The 18,843-nt window shown below is 45.7% G+C and overlaps 1 protein-coding gene and 2 non-coding genes across 3 annotated transcripts; 1 reads left to right on the top strand and 2 right to left on the bottom strand.

Moving 5' to 3' along the window:
• The first annotated feature begins 183 nt into the window (after window positions 1–183).
• On the top strand, window positions 184–256 carry TRNAV-UAC (transfer RNA valine (anticodon UAC)). Its single transcript has one exon. It is a non-coding gene; the product is annotated as a tRNA-Val (tRNA).
• Window positions 257–7,329: 7,073 nt separating this feature from the next.
• LOC110261659 (uncharacterized) lies at window positions 7,330–10,942 on the bottom strand. The gene has a single exon (XM_084967666.1). It carries the CDS (start codon window positions 9,653–9,655, stop codon window positions 8,699–8,701), a length of 957 nt encoding a protein of 318 aa, XP_084823792.1. The 5' UTR covers window positions 9,656–10,942; the 3' UTR covers window positions 7,330–8,698.
• Window positions 10,943–13,466: 2,524 nt separating this feature from the next.
• Window positions 13,467–13,538, bottom strand: TRNAH-GUG (transfer RNA histidin (anticodon GUG)). Its single transcript has one exon. It is a non-coding gene; the product is annotated as a tRNA-His (tRNA).
• Window positions 13,539–18,843: the final 5,305 nt, after the last annotated feature.

Genomic DNA, 18,843 nt, shown 5'->3' with positions numbered 1-18,843 from the left:
TGCTTGGCTTGTAATCTCAAAATACTCTCTGAGTGAATGGGTGAGATGCAGCAGAAATGTAATTAAACACCAACATTCCCTATATTCAAAGAAAATGATCAATCTTCGAATTGGGTTTTATAGGCCGATATATTTTTTTCAGAATATTTTTATTGGGGAAGACGAGAACACTCCAGAGGCAGCGGTTCCATAGTGTAGTGGTTAGCACGTCTGCTTTACACGCAGAAGGTCCTGGGTTCGATCCCCAGTGGAACCAGCCGGGGAGGTTCCAGCTCTCATTTTACCGTAAATGGGAGATGAATTGCTTTAATGTTGTTTTAATTTCTGCTTTCATTTTGTTTTTTTGTAGTTTAGGCTTCTGAAAGTGCTATTTAAGAAACAGAATTGCTGATTTTCTCCTGGCTTTTCTTTGGGAGATCCATATTCATACGCTGCTTAGTTCTCTGCCACACAGGTGAGCATCAGGTTGTCACCAAAAAACAGTCTAGTTTTTTCTGTTACTTGTATCATCATAAAAGTCAAGGAGAAATAGGTTTCAATGAGGCCTGCTCACTAGGGACCCTAGACATTTTCTCATCTCTAAAGTGACAGAGCCTGATCCATAGGAATTCCTAAAATTGTAAAAATGGGCAGAAGGAGGAGGAGCATCCCACCTTAGGTCAAAAGGGTGTCTCCTGGGCCTCAGATTGGGAACAGTGCCAAAGACACCGAGGCTGGGCCCTTTAGCAGTGTCTCAATCCTTTAGAGGACTCTCTCCTAGAAAGTTAAGCTCTCTTAGTGCCTGCCAGGAAGTTTTCAGAATGACTCCAGGTTTATGGTTCTAAAAGGACAAAACAGAGCCCTTTGGTCTGAGAAGCATTTAACACATTTGATGGCTGAGATGTTATACTAAAGGCAAGAGACATTTATGAAAATCTTGACATTGCACAACCCTCTTCCACCATACTTCCACTCAAAATAAGCAAGTGCTGTCCAAAGGGTCAGAGCTTCCAATCAACTTTCCCATATCCTGCCCTTAACCATGAATAGAAAAGTCAGACTTATTATATAATCTGAAGAATGTATTACAGAATGTAACAAAAATGGAAAGAAAAACAACTTGATAGACAAAGGACATATGTAGAATTGTGCTGAAAATAAACAAATGTTAATATACTCAGAGAGAGACAACATTGCATACTGAAAGAAAAACAAGTGTATTCACACAGGGAAAGAGGTTTTGTAAAATAAAAATATATTATCAGAAGTGAAAAATTCAATAAGTAGATCCTAAAGTGTGATAATATCCTGGAATAGCAAGCCAAAAAAAAAAAAAAAAAAAAAAAGTGATGAAGGAGAGGGAAGATAATCAGAGGAAAAGTCTAAGATGAGCAGTATCTAAATAATATTACTTTCCAAAATAAAGAATAGGGAAGATGCAAAGAAGATAAATCTTTAGAAATCAGGCATATACCATAACACTAAAAATAAAAATCTACACAGACAGGGATCATCCGTGGATAAAAATATTTCTCTATCTGACTACTGAGGAAACAGAAGAGAATATCATACTCTAGAGAGGTGAAAAAAGCGAATCACAGAAAGAATCAGTTGACAGAATAGCTGACTTTTCAACATTGACACCGGAAGTTAGATGACAGAGAAGCTATGGTTTCAAATTTGAAAGAAGATGAATCCTACCCTAGAATCCCATATGAAACCCAAGTATACATCAAGTATGAATGAAAAAGAAAGAATTTTTCGAGGAGATGAAATTGAGAGAAACTTGGATGTAGACAAACACTTCGAAAAGAGATTTAATAACTGGTAGATCAATTTGGGGTTGAAATATTAAGACCTATTGAATATCGTGCAAATAAAAATTACTCATTCCATGTGAGAGGAGTACTAAGAGTTTGTTAGGACAGTTTAAAATTAGAAACTATGTATAAGATGTGAAAAGGAATAAGTAATCATTAGTTGCAGATGATATGTCTACAGGGAAAACTTGAGAATCAATGTGTTTAAAATCAATAAGGGAGTGATCACATTTGCTAGGTACTGTTCATAGTTTTAATTCAGAAATATACAGAAAATAAGGTTTTAAGAAAGTAGATCATGAATTTATCTGACAAAGTACTTACACAGGGATAGTTAAAAATTTTATGGAAAGATACAGTTTTTTTATATCTTTATGCAGTGATACACCATGTTAATGAGAGAAAAAATAAAAATACAAAGTTTCTTTAAAATTATATATTTCCATAGTGAGATTTCAATCAAATTCCAAAATTGCAAGAACTAGAGGGCTTTAGCAAGCTAGATTATATTAAAAGAGAAGAAAAGGATGACAGAGGTACTTTTCCTTCTAAATGTCAGATTTGTTACAAGGCACAGTAAATATGGGCGATTCATCATTAAACATTGCTGACTCAATTACACTTATTAGAAAAAAAGCCATACTTTAAAATATACCTATAAATTAATTGTAGGTGGATTACAGGCTGGAGTGTGAAAAGCTTTTAGACATAGACATTTCAGTTTAAGCAGTGAAGTGAAAGACCAGTAGAAGGAAAATCCCCCTCGTCCGGACTCAGAAGAGGCGACACCCCATATCACTCAGGAGAAGCGGTCTTGATGCAAACAGCAAGAGGATTTTTATTCCAAGCGCGCTGGGGCCCAGTCGTAGGCCACGCAGGGGTAGAGGACTGCGGCCCCGAGTGCGGAATCGGGACAGCTTTTATGGGGTTCACAACAAAGCCCGCGCTTCGCAAACCAATCATTTTAAAACATCGAGAGCCCGCGCTCCGTGGACCAATCATTTTTCTACAGTTGCGGAGGTCCGCATTTGCGAGGGCTCCTGGGCGGAGTGACAGATTGCAGTTGAGATAGGTCACTAGGGCTTTCAATGTGTAATCATTTCTTCTATGGCACAAGCAGTTTTACAGAATCCAGATAAGCGATTAGTCCACTCATTTCCTGTGATCTTACTTAGGCCAGGGTCACGCACTCAAGGGCCTATTTTACGTCCTTTCACCTAGTTTCATACAGAGAGCAGGCCCTGGAACAGCAAGAAGTGTGACCTTCTACCTATTTACTGGCAGGGAGCAGGGTCTGGAATTCCGGGGGCATCTAGGGTTTTTTAGGAAGCTGGAGTTAGGGCTCTTTACTACCTTCTTGGGGTCTTGGAGGGTTAGGCTGCATTTTCATCCTTTCATTCCCCATTTCTTCTCTTGTTAATAGTTCTAATCTTAGAACTGGGAAGGCTAAAGGTCAGTTTCTCCTTGGCTCGGAAGGCCTTGGTACTGTTGCCTAAGTACCATGATCTGGACTGTACTCACTCGTTCTCTAACAAAGGCAACAAACCTATTAATTAAGCAAGGCCCAACTGTAAGCAACAGGAGCAGGACCACTAGGGGTTCCATCAGAGCAGAAAGCAGGGTGGTCATCCAAGGAGACCTGTTGAACCATCCTTCAAACCACCCCTGGTCAGACTCTCTTTCCCTTCGACGTCTCTCTAACCTTTCTCTAAGCTTGCTCATGGAGTCTCTGATGGCTCCCAAGTGATCCGCATAGAAGCAACATTCTTCTTTTAAGGCTGCACATAACCCACCTTCTTTTAGAAACCAGATCTAATCCCCTCCAGTTCTGTAGAACCACTTCAGACAAAGAAGTCAGGGATTCTTCTAGGTTGCTAACAGATTCCTCTAAGGCTCGGAGATCTTCTGTCATGGCTGCATGTAGCTCACCAAGTCCTTTTTCTAGCTGCTGTGGTTCTGTGATCAGGGCAGCTGTCCCTGTCCCCACACCGGCCATCCCTAATCCAAGTATAACAGCTAGGGTAAGGGTCACGGGCTCTCTTTTTGAGCGGGTAGGCCGATAGTCATACTCATCGATGACTACTTCCTCAGGATGGTAGTATACCCGGGGGACGAGCTGGACCATGACACAGAAATCTTTGGATTGGTTAAAGACTGTGGTAGAAACACAGGGAGTTAACCCAGTATTGCATGCCCACCACCTGTTATAACCAGGTACTAAATACTGATTTTCTGAGGCCTGCTCATAAACCATAGTACTATTGCAAAGGTGTTGGTGGGATGGGGGAGCTTTTCCTATGCATGTCCCCTTCCCGGAAACTTCAGTGAAGGTAAGCTTATTTCGGGACCCCCCATGTACATTGATTTCTATGCTCTTTGGTCACATTGAATTTCCCTTCTCTAGCCATTCCCTCATAATAAGGAGGCCCTGAGGATAGACAAAGCCAACAAAAAGAAGTGGCATCGGAGTTGGTGGAGTTGATGGCTTGGAAAACTCCCTGGATGAGACTAAAGAGTCTCTGTCCTGTCTTAACAGGAACACCGGGGGAGTTTCTAGGCATGTTGGTAGGAATCAATCCAGTGGTACCGTTGCCAGGCGGCTGTGTTATGTCAGGCCGCAGCGAGGTTAATTAGGGCACCGGCAAGTTGTGTGGTGGCTCCAGGGCCGGGGGCCCCTGTTCAGCCAGTACTTTGTTGGGTCCCACTGCCACAGGGGGTTCCGTCCCTGTCTCTACCCTAAGGCGAATGGTTAAAGTGGACCCTGCTCCCCCTCCATATTTATAAAAAACTATTCCCCAGCTCATACCATTTATCCACTTTTGAATATTTTCCTGTTTTCCTTTTTCAGTGAAACTTATTTTTAGATAATCTAAGTCTGATGGGGAACAGCTCTTATCTTTATATAGTTCCATAACTTTGTACTTCCCCGGGCCGGAATTGACAAAGGAGAATTTTACCCGGTCCTGGAGAGAGATCGGCCATTTCCAGTCTCCATCGTTGGAGGTGACGCAGCTCCATCTCCTACAGAAGGATTCCCCGGAACCCCCACAGTATTTCTCTTTCTCTGTGCCTGGGCAGCAATAGAACCCATAACTACGGACTAGGTTGGGAGGTGTGCTTTTAGCAGCGGGGTTAATCAATCGGAGGCAGAAATGCAGTTCAGGCCACCAGGTGCCTCTAGGAGCGACACCTCGAGTGCTATTAACAGTGACACCCGTATGAGGGTCAATAATCAGCCAGGTAAGGGATAAGGGTCTACGGGGTTTCGAGCTGTCTATAAGGCGTTTACCACTGGCTTGGGGAGTTATTGTTAGAGTAAGGAACCAGGCGATGGAGGCGAAGCTTAAGGGGATTCTCAGTCTTTTCAGCTCTCCACCCTGAGTCGGGAGGGGGCGCCGGCTTGACGTGGGACGCATGGATCCAGGTGGAGATTCCTTCGACTTTCACAGCCGTTGGTGTGGTCAAAAGTCCGAGATAAGGGCCCTTCCACCGAGTCTCGAGGTTTCCTGCACGGTGGCGTCTAACATAGACTGAATCTCCAACTTGGAAGCGATGTGGAACTTGCAAGTCTCCTTCTCCTGAGTAGGCCTCCCAGAGCTGCTTCCATGCTCGCTGCTTCACCCACTCGAGCGCCTTGAGCCTAGAGAACAAAGGCTGGGAAAGCAGCACATCAGCACTATGTACAGAGGCAATTTCTACCAATGAGGGGGGGGGGGTGCATAGAGCAATTCATAGGGGGTCAGCCCAAACTGTCCAGGGGTGTTCCTAACCCTGAAGAGCACAAAGGGCAGGAGAGCTATCCAATCATTAATGCCAGTCTCTGTGGTCAATTTGGTGAGGGTCTCTTTAATGGTTCTATTCATCCTCTCTACCTGTCCTGAGCTTTGGGGTCTGTATGCACAATGCAATTTCCAATCAATCCCCAATGTCTTGGCCAGTCCCTGACTTACCTGGGCAACAAAAGCTGGACCATTGTCTGATCCTATTACCTTAGGTATTCCAAATCTTGGAAAAATTTCCTCCAATATTTTCTTAGCCACCACGGTTGAAGTCTCCTTCTTAGTAGGATAAGCCTCTACCCATCCTGAAAAGGTGTCTACAAAAACCAATAGATATTTGTTTCCGTATTTAGCTGGCTTTACCTCAGTGAAGTCCACTTCCCAGTGAGCGCCTGGGTGGCTTCCCCTTAGTCTCTTTCCCGGAGGCATTCTGGAAGGATTAGCATTAACCAGCTGGCAAGGCACTCAATGTTTGACCTCCGAGTCAGCCACTCCCGGTAGTTTCAGAACATGATAAGGGGATGTTCTGACCAACTGTTGCAGATGTTTAGCTCCTAGGTGGGTTAGACGATGCATCTGTTGGACATACTCTAACCCTTCTTTGTGGGGTAGGATCTCCTTCCCATCTGAGGTATAGCAGGTCCCCTCTGGGGTCCTAGAGAACCGGTCTATCTTGTTTATCTCCTGCCAGTCTTCTAGGGTGTACTGCGGTCCGGGTTCTGGGGGTTTGGATGTTTCTATTATAGGCAGAAGGTTAACACCCTGGGCTGCCTGCTTGGCGACCTGGTCGGCCATCTGGTTTCCTTTTGAGATGAGATCTTTGGCTTTCTGATGCCCAAGGCAATGTATAATGGCTAGCCTTTTTGGCAAATGTAAGGCTTCTAATAGGCTTAGAATTTCCTCTTTGTTCTTTATTTCCCTCCCTGCTGAGGTAAGCAACCCCCTTTGCTTATAGATGGCCCCGTGTACGTGTGCAGTCACAAAGGCATACCTGCTGTCCATATAAATGTTTATGGATTTCCCTTCGGCCAGCCGCAAAGCTTGCGTGAGGGCCACGAGCTCAGCCTTTTGTGCTGAAGTTCCTTCCGGCAGGCTGCTGGCCCAGATCGTGTGGGTCCCGTCCACCACCGCCGCCCCAGCCATCCTCTTACCTTCCACCACATAGCTGCTCCCATCAGTGAACCAGGTCAGCACTTCTCCAGTCAGCGGTATGTCTGGAAGGTCCTTGCGGACCCCAGTCTCCTCAATCAATAGTTGATGGCAATCATGAGTCTTGGTTCATCAGTCTCTTCAGGCAGAAGAGTGGCAGGGTTGAGAGCGGCTGGTGGAGCGAACGTGATCCTCTCTGTGAGAAGCAGGCTTTGATAGTGGGTCATGCGGGCGTTGGTCATCCATCGGTCTGGGGGCTGCCGGACGATGTTCTCCAATGCATGGGGGGCTATTATAGTTATATTCTGTCCCAAAGTCAATTTGTCAGCGTCCTTGACCAGTATGGCCACGGCTGCGATAGCCTTCAGGCATACGGGCCAACCACTGGCTACAGGATCGAGCTTCTTTGACAGGTAGGCAACAGGTCTCCTCCATGGTCCTAGGGATTGGGTTAAAACTCCCCGGGCTACCCCCTTACGCTCATCCACATAAAGGGTAAAGGGTTTAGTTACATCAGGGAGGGCCAGAGCAGGTGCGCTCAGCAGGGCCTTTTTGATAGCATCAAATGCCTTCTGGTGCTCAGGAGCCCAGGAGAACTCCCCTTTTTCTTTGGTTAGTGGGTAGAGTGGGGCTGCTAAGGTCGCAAACCCCGGAATCCACAGTCTGCAAAATCCAGCTGTCCCCAAAAACTCTCTCACTTGCTTGGCTGTGGTTGGGGCCGGTATCTGGACTACAGTTCTCTTCCGTGCCTCCGTCAGCCATCGCTGCTCATCCCGCAGACTGTACCCCAAGTATGTTACCTCTCTCCTGCAAATCTGGGCCTTTTTAGCTGAGGCTTGGTAGCCTAGGTCAGACAATTCCAGTAGTAGTGCCTTCGTACCTTCTAAGCAGTCCTGTTTGGTGGCTCCCGCTAGAAGCAGGTCATCCTCGAACTGGAGGAGGGTCACCTGGGGGTGTTGGATCCTGAAGTTGGCCAGATCTTTATGTAGGGCTTCGTCAAAGATGGTCGGGGAGTTTTTGAACCCTTGGGGCAATCAGGTCCAGGTGAGCTGTCCGGTTCTTCCCGTACCTGGATCCCTCCACTCAAAGGCAAAAAGTGGTTGGCTAGTGGGGTGTAATCTCAGGCAGAAGAATGCATCTTTTAAGTCCAATACTGTGTACAGTTCCATTCGGGCGGGAGAGCGCTCAAGAGGTTATAAGGGTTCGGGACCGTTGGGTGTATGTCCTGCACCCTTTTATTGACCTCTCTCAAGTCCTGTACTGGTCAATAATCATTGGTCCCAGGCTTCCTAACCGGTAGCAGGGGAGTATTCCAAGGGGATTGGACAGGAACTAGGATGCCCTGTTGGATTAATCTTTGAACATGCGGCCAAATTCCTTCTCGAGCCTCTCTACTCAAGGGGTACTGTCTGACTGATACTGGTGTAGCACTGGCCTTCAGCTGAATAACCTGTGGGGGAACTTGCTTTGCCAAACCCATCCCTGCGGTTTCTGCCCAGGCTTGGGGAAACTGCTCCAACCAGGACTGTATATCTTGATCAGGCTTTACTAGGGGAGAATATAGTCGATATTCATCATCTAATTGGAGGGTCAACACAGTGATGGGTTTGTTATTCGCAGACACTTCTGGTTTTCCTTGTTCAAAAGAAATTTGAGCTCCCATCTTGGTCAGTAAGTCTCTACCTAGGAGGGGTATTGGGCCCTCAAGGATGACCAGAAACGAGTGGGTTACCCGTCCCACTCCCAAGTCAACGGTTCTTCGGGTAGTCCATGGATACTGCCGTTGCCCTGTGGCACCCATCACCCAGGATTTTTTATCTTTTAGTTTTCCTAATGGCTGTAGCAGCACTGAATGCTCCGCTCTGGTATCAACCAGGAACTCAACTGGTTGCCCCTCCACCTTCAAAGTTACCCTGGGCTCGGGGAGGGGGTCCGAACCCCGTTTCCCCTAATCTTTATCTTCTTCCAGAGCTAGGACCTTCGGTCCTTTGTTTCCCTTCTTGGGGCAGTCCCTTGCCCAGTGTCCTTTTTCTTTACAATACGCACACTGGTCCTTGTCGAGTGGGGTCCTATTGCCCAGGTTCCCTGACTGTCTAGGGCCTGACCTAATTTTCCTAAAATCTCTCTCTCTCTCCCTGCTGCTCTTCCCTTCACCACTGCGGCCAAGATCTTAGTCAAATTCTTCTCTTGCCGTCTATCACGTCTTTCCTCCCTTTCTTCTCTCTCCTTTTCTTTTCTCTGTTCCTTCTCCTCTTCTGTCTCCCTTCTGTAATACACCTTCTCTGCCTCTTTCACTAGATCACGTAACTCAGCCTCCTGTAATCCTTCCAGTCTCTGAAGTTTCTTTCTGATATCCAGAGCCGACTGCCCTACGAAGGCCAGGGCCACTGAGGCTTTCTGGGCCTCTGAGGTAGGATCAAAAGGGGTGAACCGCCTGAAGGCTTCCATGAGCCTCTCAAGAAATACCGAGGGAGGTTCCTTTGGTCCCTGCATCACCTCTCTTACCTTAGCCAAATTAGTGGACCGTTTTGAGGCACCCCGGAGACCCGCCACCAGAGCCTGGCGATAGATTTTCAAGCTCTCCCTACCTTCAGCCGTGTTGTAGTCCCAATCGGGGCGAGTCAAGGGAAATCCCATGTCAGTCTCATTTTGCAACTGCGTGGGTCGCCCGTCGGCCCCAGGAACATTTTTTCTAGCCTCTAACAGAATTCTCTCTCGCTCCTCGGTTGTGAAGAGTGTCTGCAGCAGCTGTTGACAATCATCCCAAGTAGGCTGGTGAGAGAACATAAGGGACTCCACCAACCCCGTGAGGCGTTGGGGATCCTCCGAGAAAGGGGGATGGTTAGTTTTCCAATTGTAGAGATCTGCAGAAGAAAAGGGCCAATACTGGAGGGGCTGCAATTGGCCCCCCCAGCATGGGAGGGCCATAGGTGTGCAGCGGTAATGTCACGATCTCGTCTGTCCGCTCCGGGGTGGCGCCCCTCCAGCTCCGAGTTCTGGCAGCAGGTCCCTCCACCGCCGGAGCTCCAGGAGGGGCAGAGGGTCCCCTTGCAGCACCCTGTGCCAGATAAGGGGGTGGGGGTGGGGGAACAGGTTGGGGTTCTGGCCAAGTCGGCGGCTCCTCAATCTCGGGGTAGATACGAGGAGAGGGCTTGACTTTTTCGGCGAGTGTTTGTTTTTCTCTCCAAGAGCCAGAACTTGGGGACCTGGCTTTCTTGGTTTATTTAGCCATGGTTTAACCCATGGCGGAGGATCTTCTGCCAAATCTTGCCACGTAAGGATATAGGGCTCCTGATCAGGATGAGAGCTGGGTCCAGTCTGAAAAATAATTGCTTTAACAGCCAGGATAATCTCAGAATTAAAGGTCCCCTCTGATGGCCATCCAACATCGAATGTTGGCCATTCAGAGGCACAGAAAGTCTGCCAAGGTCCCTTCTTAACCTGAACTGACAAATTATGAGCCCTGGATTTAACTTCAGTCCAATGGTCGAGAGTCAAACTAAGGGGGGGTCGTCACCGTCTGTCCCATATTAAAACTGTAGACAAGGACGCACAAGACAAAGACACACGAAACAGAAACCAACAGATCCAGACACACGCGACCCGTCCGCGTCTTCCACAAGCAGACAAAAGAGTCCACCGGCCGCGGAGGGGGAAGCTTTCGCTTCAACAATAGAACTCGGTCCTCTGACCGACAGTAGGAGACCACCAGGCGTCCCTGGCTCTCCCCACCTTCTGGGGCGTCCCCCAGGGCGGCAGCCTGTGATCCTCCTAGCACGTCTGCTGATCACAGTCCTCCAGTCCTTACGGTCTGAGAGGACAGTTGCAAACCGAAAGCGCGCATCACAGAAAACAGACACTCAGAACAGAGACGCCGGCTGGCACACACGTTCCAAATGGTATCCCTTTACCTCCAAGTCGGTTCTCGGGTGTGAGGGGTGGTCGCGGGGTTTCCCGGCCAATGCACCAAATGAAAGACCAGTAGAAGGAAAATCCCCCTCGTCCGGACTCGGAAGAGGCGACACCCCAAATCACTCACGAGAAGCGGTCTTGATGCAAACAGCAAGAGGATTTTTATTCCAAGCGCGCTGGGGCCCACAGTCGTAGGCCACGCAGGGGTAGAGGACTGCGGCCCCGAGTGCGGAATCGGGACAGCTTTCATGGGGTTCACAACAAAGCTCGCGCTTCGCAAACCAATCATTTTAAAACATCGAGAGCCCGCGCTCCGTGGACCAATCATTTTTCTACAGTTCCGGAGGTCCGCATTTGCGGGGGCTCCTGGGCGGAGTGACAGATTGCAGTTGAGATAGGTCACTAGGGCTTTCAATGTGTAATCATTTCTTCTATGGCACAAGCAGTTTTACAGAATCCAGATAAGCGATTAGTCCACTCATTTCCTGTGATCTTACTTAGGCCAGGATCACGCACTCAAGGGCCTATTTTACGTCCTTTCACCTAGTTTCATACAGAGAGCAGGCCCTGGAACAGCAAGAAGTGTGACCTTCTACCGATTTACTGGCAGGGAGCAGGGTCTGGAATTCGGGGGCATCTAGGGTTTTTTAGGAAGCTGGAGTTAGGGCTCTTTACTACCTTCTTGGGGTCTTGGAGGGTTAGGCTGCATTTTCATCCTTTCAGAACTGCTAAAATCCTAGCTGTGGGGCAGAATCAATATGAATCACCATTCCTCTTCCTCCCTCTCTCCCTCTTTTTCTTTTTGTGGCCGCCCCTGTGACATATGGAGGTTCCCAGGCGAGGGGTTAAATCCGTGCTGCTGTTGCAACCTTCACCGTAGCTGTAGCAATGCCGGATCCTTTAACCCACTGTGCCAGGCCAGGGAGCAAACCCGCACCTGTTGGCCTCCCCAGTGACCTGAGCTGAGGCGGTCAGCTTCTTAACCCACTGTGCCACAGTGGGAACTCTCCTCTTTCTTTTCATTGAGATTGCTTTTACCTATTCCAGCTCAGATTAGAGTTTGCTATCATATCTTTCCTTTTCCAGTTTCTGTCTACAGGGGTCTGCCTTCCCCTATCTTCACACTCAGAAGAAAGACCAAGTAGGCTGAAGGATATAATAAGAATGCTTTTGGAGAGTTGTGATGGCTGAGGTTGAGACTTTATTCCTTAATCAAGAGTGGAGGTGCCTCTGATTTATCTTGAAGTGAGCCACGAGCTTCCGCTGCATACTTATTTCATCACAAGGCCAGGACATATACATTTTTCAGCTTTACTGATTGAGGTTCATTATGAGGTCTAGCTAGTCCCTGACTTCTTTCAATGGCAGGAAAGTGCTTTCTTAAGTCTTGCTAAGGCCTAGAAGAAAAAGCCCATTGTATTCCCTTTAGGAAATCTTTCCAAAATACGAATTCCATTTAAACGTGAAGGAGGGCTAGGGTTCTATGGATACAGGCCGATTGCTGCACACTGGAGAGAAATTAACCATGCCTATTATGCTCCTTCTGGGTTTTTGCTGATATGAGAAGAAGGTTCTGTTGGTGTAATTTTTTTTTCTTCCCCAATTCCCTGATTTTTGTGGCCATTCTTCCTATGATCTACTTTTTTTTTTCCCCAAGACCCCTGTGACTTCCTCAAATATATGGCCTACTATGGCAAATATTTTTGAATCACTGTATTGATAAATAGCCTGTCTGAAATTTTGAAACGAAACTTCTTTCTGAGGATGGACAAAACTTTCTGTCACAGTTGGAATTAGTTTTATCGCCATCAAAATAGCTGAGGATTGTAGTCACTTTAAACAGATGCTGAGTTTGCCATCAGTGTTTACAACATTACTACTGCACAAAAGCACAAACCACAAGGCTAGTTATTTATTTAACAATAACAACAATGGCTTATTTTAACATGTCTTTGGCACTGAGCTAGTGCCGTCATGTATATTATGTCTTTAAATCTTCAGCGTCTGTAGAAAGTGGTAACTCTCATTAACTTCCCTTGAGAGAGGAGGATGAGGAGGCAGAGAGAAATTAAAAAAAAAAAAAAAAAAGGGCCATGAGTGCCATAGAGGAGGGCAAACTATTAATCTCATAATTCCCTTGCTCAGTTTGTACCAGATTTGCTAGTGATGTCACTCAAAGCTGCACAATGTAATTGTGAGCGAGAGGACCTGACATGTATAATAGAAACCTATATTGGCACCAAGTATCACGTGGGTACATGCCAAGCAAGCACTCCGCTTTTTGAGCAAATCACGATGTGTAGGTCGTCTTTTCCCTTATCCTTTACCTGGTACTACAAATTAATTTGGGGTCAGATTCAGGACCCTAGTGCTCTTGCTAGGAGACAGCCTCTGGGCCATAGTCCATGGATTTCTGCTAGAGATAGTGGCTATTTTTCTGAACCATAATCCCCCACCCCCCAAAAAAGTTTCTCCACTTTTTTCCAGATTATCAAAGTTTACAGTGTTTCAGCACTGGCCCGGTCACCATAGTTAGAAATGTGTGATTCATAATCATTCCCTTGAAAGATTGCCACAATATACCTGGATCTGCATTTGAACAGTCATTTCATGTATTTAAAAGGAAAAGTTTTCTAATTTTATTCTTTATTGCCTCAGTTTCTTCTTTGGGACTTCCAGCCAATGCCAGCAGGAATGTGGGGCTTGCCTATGGTCGGGAAGAATAACATTGGAGAAAAACAAAAACCATGGACACCTTCTGTTTGACCGGCCCCCACAGTGTTAAAACAAAAACCACACGCAAAGTGTGCAGAAGGGGTTAAGATCTTGCCGTGACTCGGATTCGAACCGAGGTTGCTGCGGCCACAACGCAGAGTACTAACCACTATACGATCACGGCAGACGGCTGAACTCTCTTCCCTTTGCTCCTCCCTCTGCTCTCTTCTCGGGAACTTGCGTCATCCAGAGAAACAGGCACCTCGTGTTTCCATGCTAATTTAAAGGTGCCTTCTTAATTTACTGCCTTATTCTGCTCCTTCATTTCCCAATATTTTGGTCCTGGCAAACAAGCCAAAGGAACAAAACTTGCTTCACTGCGTGGAATTTTCCCAACAAGGCTGTTCCTCTCCTGGGATTGGTAACACTTTCAAACTCTCTACTCGCTTTCGCTCCCAATCCATGCGGGTCTCTTGCTTAGTTTTAAAAAGGATGGTCCTGGGATTCTGCGGTGGCGCAGCGGGTTAAGGATCTGGCGTTGTCACAGCAGTGGCTTGGGTTAGAACCATGGCCGACATATGTCGTGGGCGTGCCCCCCGCTCCCCAGCCAAAAAAAAAAAAAAAAAAAAGCGTGGAGGAATGGAGAGGGTGTTCGTTCGAATCGAACCCTACCGGGTCATTTTTGGCTAAAATAGTCAGAATCTCCGGGTGCTTGGTGTAGAACCTGGCATCGTATCAGGTGCCAGAAGTGAGTTCAGGGGAACAGACGTGCCACTATCCTGACTGGGTACCCAGACTCAGCCCGCCCACTTGAAACTGTCAGAAAATGTTTATTGTTTTAGGATGCTCAGACCTCACTGAAACTTCTTTTTTTCCAGTTGACCTAGGTGGTCAGTGGGGGAGAGGGGATCGTGCTTCTTGTTGGCCTGGAGCTTTATGCGCCACCCCTACCCCCTCGCAGACAGCTCTGTGAATTTGCCTTCGAGAGTCAGGGTCCTGGAAGTGCTCTTTCCTTGATACGGAATGGATTTCACTTTTTCTCTTTACCTGGTTAAATTTCATTCAAGCTTCAGCTCTCTGCTGAATTCATCCCGAAGCTTTTCCTGACCGGACCCCTCCACACAACGGATTCCTCCCCGTCCTGGTCAAATTTTCTTTTCTCTGTTCCATCCATGATCCTTTTTTTTTTTTTTTTTTTTTTTTTTACTTTTCCTTCAATGCCCCTTTATCAGTTTCTTATGATGTCTTAGTTACTGGTGTTTTTTTTTTTAATTAATGTAATTTCCTTCCTCTCTTTCCTCCCCAACTCTGCTCCAGAAAGAGGTAACTGTCCTGTTTGTCACCAGGCCTCCACAGTTGACAAGCTCTTTATGAATGTTGTTGGGTTGCAGAATGAATGAATGCATGGAGATTCCAGTGCAATGCTTTATGCAAGCAACTTCCCCCAACAGTTTGTGGCCAAGCACATGACTTTATTTTGTATGAAGGATGAGTCTCAGATTAGGGCTGTGGGTGGAAAGAAGTGACAGATAATGAAAGCAAAGGGCTTCTGAATTACTTCAGCAGCTGTCCCTACGAAGCTTCTCAGCAGAGCCAAAACGATGTCTTTAATTTTCTGCAATTTTCTTTATCTGCTTTCTTCTAGATCACACAAAGCCATCCTAATTACCAGCAGGTTTGCTGAAGAATTATTTGCTTCCCTGTATTAATTCAGTTAGAGAAGAGACCTAGGGATTTTCTTATTCTCAAGGAAATGAGCTCAGTTAAGTTGAAGGAAAGGAAATGCAGCCCAGACAGGGGAATGGGGGCTGCTTCAGTCTCAGGCCCTTCCCAGCTGGACCTTTCCTTTTCTTTCACTCAGGGACTCCCCCTCACTCTATTTAGAAAGGTGCTGTGGACACAAGTGCTTTTAGGCATTTTCTGCTGGGATGTTTTTGGATTGATTTCCATGTGTTTCTCTATAAGAGAGAAAAGCTAATCCTATATGCTAGTCCTTGATGTGGCACAGGCCTAGAAAATAGCCTTTTTTCTTGTGCTTTTTATTTCTGAGGATTTTTGTCTGACACATTTGCTACAGTGATTCTGAGGAGGATAAGGGACAGAGTGGCCTAATCCAACCTTCCAGCTGTATGTTTATCAAAGCCATGAACTTTTCTAATTCTGACTTTCACAAATTTTCTTTAAAAAATAAATTTAAGGAGTTCCTGTCGTGGCACAGTGGTTAACGAATCCGACTAGGAACAATGAGGTTGAGGGTTTGGTCCCTGGCCTTGCTCAGTGGGTTAAGGATCTGGCATTGCCGTGAGCTGTGGTGTAGGTTGCGGAAGTGGCCCGGATCCCACGTTGCTATAGCTCTAAAGTAGGCCGGTAGCTACAGCTCCGATTCGACACCTAGCCTGGGAATCTCCATATGCTGTGGGAACAGCCTAAGAAATGGCAAAAAGACCGAAATAAATAAATAAATAAATAAATTTAAAACTTAACTCTCTTACTCAGGGGCATAACTCCAGCAACACTTCCCTCTCTCTTTCCTATATTATTTTAAAAAATAGGACCTACTGTATAGCACAGGGAAATCTATTCAATATTCTATAATAACCTATATGGGAAAAAAGAGTGGATATATGTATATGTATAACTGATTTACCTTGCTGTACACCTAAAATTAAGACAATATTTTAAGTCAATTATACTTCAATAAAATAACTTTTAAAAAAGTGTCTTGGAGGTCGCTTGTGGTTCAACAGGTTAAGGATCCAGTCTTGTCACTGTGATGGCTTGGGTTGCTGCTGTGGTTTGGGTTAGATCCCAGGCCCGAGAACTTTCACATGCCACAGGTGGGTTTCCCCCAACCTCTCCCCACCCCAATCTCTGTAGGATCTTTCCTACGAGCTTTTATTTCTTTCACCTGAAATAAATGTTCTTTCGCTCTCACTTACCCTTTGAGCTACTGACACTATTGTCCTTCAGTTTATGGTCATATTTCCCCAAGGCAATGTGTACCATATTCCATCATGCTACCCTCAGCAGCTCTTGGATAATTTGCAAGCTCAGCTAGCTTTCCATGGACCCCATCGTGAAGTCCATGCCCTGCCATTTGGGTATTATGACACGTAAGAGCCACTGGTCTGGTGTTATACATGGCAGACAGACAGGCTCTAAGGAGACTCACAAAGCTCATGATGAGTATCATATCTGGGGATTTAGAATAAGGCCAAATATTATTCTGATGACAACTATTATTTATTTGAAAAGTAGTTGCTGACATCTACTGAACCATTTTAGTTATTGAACACCTGACAATGGGACGGCAAGTAAATATGTGCCCCCAACTATTCACCAGAAACTGAGTATTCTATGATCTATTGAATTACAAAGATGGATACTCACAGTAGAATTTCATTTTAAAACAAAATTCTATAGACAGACCAGATCTGAGATGGCTGAATGGCATGCATAATGCTCAAACTCCTGTGCTATCTGTTCCTACTGCTTTGCTGCCTCTCCTTCAACTCTTTCATAACCTCTTGGTAAACTCTGACCAGTTAACAAAGGATTAACAATTATGTGCCTGTTTTGATTGGCCTTACAGAGCATTTTAATACTGTAGAACTGGATAGTTGTGCACTACAAGTTACACCTTCACTTAGAGATGGGAAGCTTTAAGAGAGAATAATGCAAAGAAATCCTCCATGTCAGAATTTTGGATGGTACATCTGGTTGTCCACTTCCTATGGCAGGGAATCTGGCCTGATGCAAGAAAAGCAAGTCTATATATATCTTTACTAATTTATAGTCAGTGACTAATGAGTTAGCCAGCTAGTGAAGGACATGAAATATGTGAGTAGAAAATTGTTATCATGTGTGTCTTGTGGAGTGTGATATAAATGGACAGTCAATACTATGTGTTACACCTGAATGACCACCAGAGGGCTTCTACCATGAAGGAGGCTCTAAATAACCTGATAGAAATGATGAATTATCTGTGGTTATCAATCAATCTCTTTCCCCAACAAATCAGTGATTGCACAATTGTCCTTGTACAAATTTTTCAACATAGCCCTTTAACATTCTGTGACCTGGAGTTTGGCACTTGCCATCTGCCTCTACATGGATTGAATCATGAGACACTGCAGATGCTGACCCTCTGAAAAGAGCGCAGGGTGGATGGAAATCGGGAGTGAGGCACTCTGTCCTCTGGGAAAACTGGCAGAACAGGTTTTAAGATCAATATTTTCAGAAGATTTTATGAGCCCAATTCTTGCTTCTCCTCATATCTAGAAAAACACCAAAATCCTTCATAGTGACCCCTGCTCCTGGTGACTAGTCGTAACCTTCACGAGACTAGAAGCTACCATCTATAAAAAGGTGTGCTTGGTTGCATGTACCTCCCCCTTCACCCAAATCACACATATACTGACATTTCCCTCTGCCTCTCTGGAGTGGTATTTCAGGGCTGTCTGAAATGCAGCCCCCTCAGGCTACAGGCCTTTTTGCCCCCCAAAAACCTTGACTCTCAACTTTAAGTTGTGCATATTTTTTTTCAGTTGACAATTCCTACTCAAGTATTTACACACCTTAAACCAAAGTCCGTAAAACCAGATAGTTAAGAGATAGTCATGTGTGGGATCTGTGTTGAGGGAGCTAACGTCTTGATTTATAGCTTTACTCATCTCTTACAGACTGAGAATCTGATTGAATTATATTGTGCTTTCTTGTCTTACTCAGTTTGGGCTGCTATGACAAATATTATAGACCGGGGCGGGGGGCTTAAACATATTTCTCACAGTTCTGGAATCTGGAAAGTCCAAGATCAAGGCGCCAAGGAAGGTCTGCTTCCTGATTTGTAGGTGCTGCCATCTCTGTGTGCTCACATGATTTCTTCTTTGTGGGCTCCAGGACTGGGTGCAGAGATTCTGGTCTCTTCCTCTTATAAAATTGTGAAGCCCACTGTGAGGAGTCTACCTTCCTGTCCTCCAAATACCATCACATTGGGAGGATAGGATTTCAATATGTAAATGGGGGAGAGGAGAACTCAAACATTTAGTCCCATAGCATTTCTTTTCTTTACTTTTTTTGGTCATGCCCCTGGTATGTGGAAATTCCCTGGGCTAGGGATCAAACCTGAGCCACAGCTAACAGAGGAGAGAATCCTTAACACAGACAACACACAGACAATGCCAAGTCCTTAACCACTAGGCTACCAGGGAACTCCCAGCATTTCTTTTCTAAACTGTAATTGCTATGATACCCATCTCAAATGCATTCATGTTATATTATATATGTGGTCCATAAGTGGTCTGTACTGAGTAGCTCTTCCATGTTTTCTTTGAAGGCTCATTCTTTTTCCTCTCCTTCTGGGGCCTCAACTATTCATTCTGAAGCTTTGAAACTTTCACATTATGGTACAAAACTGGATTATTTCCCAGGACTGGGTAAATGAAGTGATTGCTTGGATCTGGAGAGAAGGCCAGTGGAAGATCCACTCA

The sequence above is a fragment of the Sus scrofa genome, chromosome 7, assembly GCF_054392235.1.
Source record: "Sus scrofa isolate SSC_HxYL_T2T_F1_AM1 chromosome 7, Sscrofa_HxYL_maternal_Yorkshire_Landrace_v2.0, whole genome shotgun sequence".
Taxonomy (NCBI): Eukaryota; Metazoa; Chordata; class Mammalia; order Artiodactyla; family Suidae; genus Sus; species Sus scrofa.
Note: the sequence above shows the minus strand (reverse complement) of the source record. Positions and strands in the feature narration are given on the sequence as shown.